At 36.1% G+C, this 8,515-nt stretch overlaps 1 protein-coding gene across 1 annotated transcript; it reads right to left on the bottom strand.

The window, feature by feature from the left end:
- Window positions 1-5,476: 5,476 nt before the first annotated feature.
- LOC113352423 lies at window positions 5,477-6,201 on the bottom strand. Its single transcript, XM_026596242.1, has 2 exons — window positions 5,924-6,201; window positions 5,477-5,867 (listed from the first exon to the last, which is right to left on the bottom strand). The coding sequence occupies exons 1-2, from the start codon at window positions 6,199-6,201 to the stop codon at window positions 5,477-5,479; spliced, it is 669 nt and encodes a 222-aa protein (XP_026452027.1).
- Between the last annotated feature and the right edge of the window lie 2,314 nt (window positions 6,202-8,515).

Raw genomic sequence — 8,515 nt, 5'->3', positions numbered from 1 at the left:
ATAATTGCTCGGTTGAACCCACCAAGCGTTGGTATGTCAAGGTTGGTTGTCATATTTTAGTACCAAAACTCATAATGATTATATTACTAGAGTCAACTTCGTAAGGTTAGACTAGGAAGTCTAGAAATATTGAGACATACAAGTCTCACTCTGAAGACTTGAAGATTCCAAAGACGTATCGACATCAACGATGACATCATCCTTTCACTTGAGGTTAGTAATAAATGACTTGACTTGTTTTCATTTCTATATCGTAAGCTTACAAGTCGTTTTTGATTGAAAATATAACATGCGAAGTTATATATATGAAACTCTAGTATAATAGAGTTGATCATCATGTTATGATAAGAGTGTCAAGGAAATATATATATATATATATATATATTAATATTGATAAGTTCTTTATATCGGTAGTTTGAATTAGGAAGTATAATACTTACCTTTTGGAATCTTTGTAACTCGTTACTAGATTGTGTAGTGAACATGGTTTTGGTTTCATACCTAGAAAACTATGTTTAATTACACGAGTTTAAGGAAGTAGACGTACGAACTTGATTCATAATCGAAAGGAAATCAAGAGGATTCATGGTCCGTTTTCATTGTAGATCTTAAGGTTGCACCGATCCTAACCTATTTAGGGGAATCATAGTAGAACCGATCCTTTGTTATGTTGGGAGTCAAGGTAGAACCGATCCTACCTATATTGGGAGTCAAGGTATAACCGATCCTAACTTGTTTTATGAGTCATGGTGGAACTGATCCCAATAGGCAAAAGTGATTTCTTTAAGTCACATACACTTTAGGTTTGTGTGATTTGTAAATTGGGTTCGCAAAATAAAAAAATTCAATATGTTGACATAATTAGTAATTTGAATATATGTTGAAATCCTATTCATTAATTATTCAAAGATATTCCTTGATACTCAAAGTGAGATCCCAAACCGAAATAGTAGAGAATCTTTTTGCGATTTTCGAAATTAATATGTTTCTTTTACCAGTAATCAAAACTGAGTTAAATGCTAGCTAATATTATTGAGATTTTCGAAATTAATAGTAGGAAAGATATATTAGTTAAATCCTAGCTAATATTGAGTTGTCCATGAAGATTTCGGTTATACAGTTGGATATTGGTTGGAATTATACAAAACCGAATTTAGGTGCTTTATTGCATATCTTAAGAATATTTTTGGTTATGGAAATTCCTTGATGTCCAAACTACCATGGTCTGTAAATAGTGAAGTTTGTTTTTCCTACAAACTTATCCTAAGCCAGACAAACTTCATCTTTGTTGTTTCTGGTAGCCGACTAATAATATTCTCGTAATACTATCTTGGAGAGGAGAGTAACCTAATTAGGCGAATCTCTTACAGCCGCTGGTTTAAAGACTTCTTTGGGATCAAGAAGCGTCTACTATTACCGTCGGTGGAAAACTATAATTAATTGTTATTTTAGTTTTCAATTATTGATTTGATTGACTAACGGTTGTTAATTCTTGATTGCACCCAATTTGATTTTTCTTGAGAGCCTTCTTTTCTGACATAAGGTAACTCGTCCATTGTCAACAGACTCCGTTCTGTGCGTGATCGATCATAAGTCAGGAATCAAGTTTGTTATTGTGCAGGTACAGAAGACTATTGAGGATTTAAAGACAAAAATATTTTCTTATTGGTTTTGTATCTTTGTGAATTGTTTCGTGTACAAACTTGATCGGCCGGGATTTGACAAGATCTATTTTATCTTTTCATAGACTTGTTATTGTTAGTCATATTTAGATCGACGATCTTTCATTTGCTGGTAGTCTTCAATATCTAAATCTGGTAGTTCTGCTTGACTCAGTCCGTTAACTTGTTTAATCCAGATCTTGGAAGATCTAAACCCGACAAAAGAGTTTAAATGATTTTAAATAGAAAAACCTTTGTCATGCTCAATTATAGATATCTATGATTGATTTTCTGAGATATGAGAGTGGTTACCAAACAGATTAGTTCTTTATTGTTTAGAAGACGATCGAAAGGGTGGAGTGCTTAAAGTCTTCAGAGAGGCCGAAGCAACTTAAGATAGTGGACTTTATCTTAGGATTCACGTGTGTTGGCCAGATTGGTTGTAGGCGCATGGATACTGACAAAACTAGGTAACTAGGGGTAGTTTACTTGGTCTCAACTATATGGGGTTGGTAGTATCTTCGTATAACGGCTTAATTATGAGAGTATTCAAAACTGGAATAGGTCACGGGGTTTTTCTGCATTTGCGGTTTCCTCATTAACAAAATCTTATTGTGTTCTTTTACTTTACTTTCCGCATTACAATTTGTTTAAGTTGTAATTAAAGTAATTGCACTTGTACGTTAATCCCAAACACTTGAGTTGATCCTTATAGTTTAAGGTTAGGTTTCGAACTATAAACTGTATACCAAGTGTACACCTTATGGATCACGCAAGGTATAGGGCTTATAGGTTGATATCGAAAAGATTATGGTGTAATCGATACCCTTGTAATTTCAGGCGTGTACTTGATCGAGATATATTAGATGTAACCCCACAGATCATTCTAGGAGCGTCTTCAGATGGGTCAGGATGTCGATTTGAGTTGCTGCAAGATTCTGTTGAGTCGCTCGGCTCGTCTTGGCCATCATTTTTCGAATATATATTAATATTAATGTATTTTAACGGGTATAGACCACCATGACATTTTGGCATAGGAGTCGAGATTACGGCGAGTTCAAACATTACACTTCACTATGGCTGAGTGTTCTTCTGATAAAAGTGTGATGTTGATAGGGAAGCACCATCTCAAATGTATTAGTTGTAGAGGTAGACTTGTCTTATAGCCGAGGAGGTGTCATACTCATACCTGGTTTCTCCGCGACGCATTTGTTATTCTTGGTGGTTGAAAATGAATTTTCTTCATGATGAAAACCGTTATTTTAAATAAACTGTGAGTAAGTACTGGCCAAAATATAGATGATGAAAAATGGGGTAGGGGTTAAAGAGGTAGATATGGTTAGGTTTTGTATGAGCACGGGAAGTTGATCATGGATAGGCCTTGCCTAAAGTAAGATAATGGCCATTCAAGTATGCTTCAGTCATAAATGAAGAGATATGATTGTTATAGAGAGGAAAGCTGAAAGATGTGAGAGTAGAGTTCTTAGTTGCAAACGAAAAACACCGAAAGAGAGGTTTTTAGAAAAGTTATTATTACGAATTTATTGTTATTCTTGTTGTTTTATTTAGAATAACCGAGTGACGTCCTATTTATAGCTCTGCAATATCTTAATCTCTAGTCGGTGAGATAAGGACGAGGAGTGAGATAACGCCTCCCTCTTAATTCCAGGATTAGTTAAGGATAAATCAAGGATTTATTTTATCTTCAACAGTTGATTCCTTTTGACCAACTATCCTCTTAATGTGTAAGTAACCTGATACTAACACATAATGTAGACCGCAAGACCAAAATTCTAAGTTTATCCCTAATTTGTGAGTTAATCAACCTTTATGTGTGATGTGTCGTATGACGTGGTGGTATTCCTCGAAGTTGTCGTAACTTTTATGGAGGAATATTTATGCTTACAAGTGGAGGCCGGCCTGAGTCTGTGGAGAACTCAAGGAGGCTTAACATAGTCGTGTGTGTCATGAGGATATCATAATTTTGGATGAGGACAAGTAGGACCTAGTTGTAGGACCTTCCTTAGGAGAAAAACAAGAGTCCGATTTTGTGCATTCCCTCTAATGAATATGCACGTGATATTTTAATCACCATCACTGCTTTTATTGTGAGAGTTATTTAACAAATGTTAAAATTCTAAATATGGGCAGTAATGGGGGTCATCCGTTAACTAATCTAGAATCAAATTAACATGCCAATTATACATTCTTTACAGGAGAATGCACAAAAATAGACTCGGAAAATAATATATGGCCAGCATTGAAGAGGATCTGTGAAGAGGTCGCTTATGAAAATGAGCTATGGCCTGATCTAGTAGAAGTAAAGTTGTAGACTTAAATGGTCGTACATTGAACTAAGAGCAGATGTGAGGCCGGTTCTGAAGAGTGGTGTATCGTTTGTCCAGATAGAGGAGCAAGATGAATTTTTGTCTAGTCATAGAAGTAGGGTGATCTCTTGTCCAGTCATATATAGATAACAAGGAAAAGACAAGGGTTGAGCATGAACCTAGCATTGCGGTCTAGAGCGAATATTGAAGAAAAAACTTGTCCATAAGAGGAGCTAAAACTTGATATTATTTGCCTTTGTGGAGAGCAAAAACCCTAATAGCACGTTTGGATACCAGAAGCACAAATCAGAAGCAAACTAACTTTTTCCCTTGTTAATAGCACGTTTGGATACCAAAAAGTTGATTTTTTTGCTAAAAGTCATTCTGAAATTTTATACCCAAACTAACTTCTGTATTTTTCACTTCTAGAAGTCAAATAGTTACTTCTAAATGTGTATCTAAATACGCTATATATACATCAGGGGAAATTTCAGTTGTTATGTTTTATGGGTTTTTATTATATGTACGTTTTCCTACATTTAGTCGTCTACGACGTATACATATTCTTTTCTCAAAATTGTTTTTATATTTTCAACCAATTTTAGTTTTTCATAGGATATTGAATCTCCTACCACTTGTTGTTGATATTAATACAATTTTGGACTTACCAAAAAAATGAGTAGTAGAAATTATTCTTACTTAAAACAACAGCAACATGAAGATAATAGAATACAAATAATCTCAACTTCAGGGACAAACATTGATCCAAAAACTTGAACCAAACAAAAAATTAGAGCTTTGTTCCGTAAGCATGACGTAAGCTTCTTCCTCATTGTAATTGGTTTGAGAAATTCCTAATGCAACTACCAGATTCCTTAGGCAATTCTTACTCGGCTCAATTCAAAGTTCCTATTATTCTCCATCGTTGGTTATCTAAGTTACTTCATCAAGATTGTAATCAAAATTTGCAACCACAAGACAACCTACAACAACACTGAAATCAATAGGAACAAGATCATTACTCCTGACCCTCAAAATCTACTCAATGATATAACCCGAAGTTCTAACATTACTGCAACCACAACTGAAGAAATTCAAAATAACATCAGCATTCTCCAGCAATTTTTATAAAACATTGATTTCCTGAGGTTCCCATCCCCCAATACACAAAATACTCCCGTAACTATCGCCCATAACCACCCTACCATCCCTATAGTTAACACTGTTGGTTACCAACAAAAAAATAATAAGAAAAACTAAAAACAAAGACTACCGCCAGGATAAGAAGAAGCAAAAGAAGTCCACCATTTTCATCATCTCCATCATAAAAAAAAAGGAAAAAGGAGAAGAGCAAGTACCGAGAAAGCCAACTCATCAAAAATTTGTTAATCGTCTTCAAACTTTGTCCAAAATTTGAGGACTTGGATGCTTTCAGTACTCCAGAAGGGACTTCTAAAAGTCTTCTTCATCGTAGCTCCAATTCTCCTCCTATGCATACTGTTCACTATAATCGATGCTTGATGATGTAGGAGATACCTGACTGTCGTCCGGTGACGAACTCCCCTCACTATCACTTTCTTCACTCTCATCACTTTCATCCTCTGAAATTTCTTCTTCATCATTACTCGGTTCTCCTTCACGCATGGTTCTGGAAAAGATATTCGGATTGGCTCGCTCATCTTCAAATCTTATGCGAAGTTGCCTCACATGATAATCCTCCATCCTCTTTCTTTCATCTGCAGCATCTGAGTTCTCATAATTGGTTTTCATCTCTTCAATTGGGTATTCAAACCCATTCTGAGACTCCTCTGAATCACTTTCAGTGGCACTTCCATAACCCTTCTGCTTCTCTGCCTTTGATGATCTCTCCCCCGCTTTCCTGTCAACCTATCAAAGTGTTTTACTTTCCATACCTCAAACAAAGCATTCTTTAACCTTTGATGATCTCTGCCTTTGATGATCTCTTCTTGTTCACGTCTCTGACAAGACAATTCTTGTGCAACAATCTCTTCCCTTTCATGCCTCTGACAAATCCTCTCCAGTGCATGCCTGTTTATCTCCTCTACCAAATCATTCTTTAACCTTTCTAGTTTCTGATCTTGCAATGAAAAGGAAAGAGCTTTGGCCTGCTCATATTCTCCTGATGATGGTGGAACGACAGGGAGAGGATTTTGTGAATTCTCAAGGAGGCTTTGATTACCGATTTCAGCCATTCTCTAAAATTTTCTCATTTCTCTCATTTCTCTTAATCTTTGCCTTTTCTGGGTATAAACTTTCCGATCCTTTGATAACCTCATTTTATAGACCCTTAATTAGTACTATTTATAGCCATTTATGAGTGAAATTGGTAAGCCACCAAACCTAGCATTCTTTCCTTGGGTATTAATCTTGGATTTTGATTTTATGCAGGCTCAGATATTGCATCACATGTTAGGAGGCACCATTGGCTCTTGGGGCACGTCGAGTAATTACATGAAGTACAATCTCATCAATTATTTCCTAATCAATGCTCAAAACCCTTAAACAATAATTTAAGAATGTATCTTAATTCCCATGAAGCTAAATCTCCTCCACATGTGTTATATAATTTTTATACCTTTGGGGTCTCTACCATTATTGCAGATGTCATATTATCCTACCTGTTGGGAGATTACGTCAACAAAATATCAGCAGTGCATAACTATCACGGATCCTGCAGATACCACTGATACATTTCCCAACACCATTGCTGCAGAACCTTACCAACACATACCCAACCTGAATCTTTCACAATTTCATTCTCACTTTACCAGCATAAACTATAATCATCCTCTCATATTTTCCATTTTTAAGGTTCAGTCTTCTACACAGACATATATTACTTTATCTCTCGATATCTCAATGACCTGTCTTTATTCTCCTCTGATCACCATTACATCTTGGCATTATCATATCCAGGTATAAATATATATTATCCCAACATCCAATCCTAAATCTACAGATAACCACTTGTCCCTTAAGATCAACATCTGGTTTGTTGTTTATATGGAGGATTCAAACTCTTCAAGTGATACTCATTTTGTTACTTTTATTCAAATGGCTGAGAAGCTTACTCTACTCAAAAATCTTCCCGCTTCCCTTTCTGAACCAGTGTTTATCGATAAAACTGTTGTTCTATCTGAGAATGATACTAATTGGAAATGATGTATGGTGGTTTTGATGGTGGATTTTGGCAAAGGCTAAAATCGTAACCTTACATATTCCTGATCTAGTAGTCAGATGAATATTGAGACTTATGTCTCTCATTAAAGCATGAACACTCATGCCATAAGGATATCTGATCGAGAGTATTGCCTCTCAGAGCATACATGAATATGCAATCTCTCAATTGAGACCAAGGCATATTTCATTAACACTGAACAATTTCAGTAATTACTTTTATATAGAATCGAACGATTGGACGACTCCTGGAAAGCTTGCCTGCTAGTATAGAGCGATAACGTCTTCAGGATGTAACAATGTTTTCCCTGACCATATAAAAGACATCTGTATAGAATCTTAATGATTGGACGGCTCCTAGACAGCTTTCCTGCTAGTATAGAGCAATAACGTCTTCAGGATGCAACAACGTTTTCCCTGACTATAATAATAAATATGACGCTTCAATTAGCTCATATCGCTTAACTCTCGAATAATTAATGCTCCTAGATGACGTGCTAGTACAGAGCCATCAATTAATTATTTCTAGTCACTAGATTCATCAATTGCATTCCTGGAAAATATTCCAACATTTTTCATAATATTTCATTACTTCAATTCATGGCTCTTCCCAGCAGAATTCCATGGGTTAGTAATAAATATTCAATGTACGGGCATCTGAGCCACTATCGAATTAGCCCCGACAAAATGGTGCAAGTGTACTCAGCAATAATAAACTAACGAGCACCTGAATGCACGAACGAGCATTCAAAAATACGAAGGAACGAGGAACCTATGCAAAATAGGAAAGAAAATAATAATAATAATATATCAATTGAGGTGCCTAAGGGACCAGACCCACCGGCTGGCCGAACATGCCGCCGTGGCCGGTCCCACGCCTATTCCCATATTTTATCTTATTTTATTATTTTCATTGATATCATGAAAACTCCTTCATTTTAACAAACTCCTTCGTTTGAGGAAACTCCTCAGTTTCATGATATTTCCTTCACATCAAGGAAATAATATAAAATTAGGAAAGTGTCACGGGACCGGCCCACTAGCCGGCCGACCATGCCCTAGTCGTGACCGGTCCCACACCTTGCGACCCCTCATTTTATTACTATTATTATTATTTCCTTCATCTTATGGAAACTCCTTCGTTTCAACAAACTCCTTAATTTCATGATATTTCCTTCACATCATGAAAATAATATAAAATTAGGAAAGGTGTCACGGAACCGGGCTTATTAGCCGGCCGACCATGCCCTAGCCATGGCCGGTTCCACACCTTGTAATTCCTTATTTTATATTATTATTATTTCCTTCATCTTATGAAATTCCTCAGTT

The sequence above is a fragment of the Papaver somniferum genome, chromosome 2 (assembly GCF_003573695.1).
Source record: "Papaver somniferum cultivar HN1 chromosome 2, ASM357369v1, whole genome shotgun sequence".
NCBI classification, from domain to species: domain Eukaryota; kingdom Viridiplantae; phylum Streptophyta; class Magnoliopsida; order Ranunculales; family Papaveraceae; genus Papaver; species Papaver somniferum.
Note: the sequence above shows the minus strand (reverse complement) of the source record. Positions and strands in the feature narration are given on the sequence as shown.

Coding starts and splice junctions, on each gene's coding strand:
- LOC113352423 (XM_026596242.1), bottom strand. CDS start 6,201: ATGGCTGAAATCGGTAATCAAAGCCTCCTTGAGAATTCACAAAATCCT. Junction 5,868..5,923: donor AAAGGCAGAGATCATCAAAG/GTTAAAGAATGC, acceptor ATAGGTTGACAG/GAAAGCGGGGGAGAGATCAT.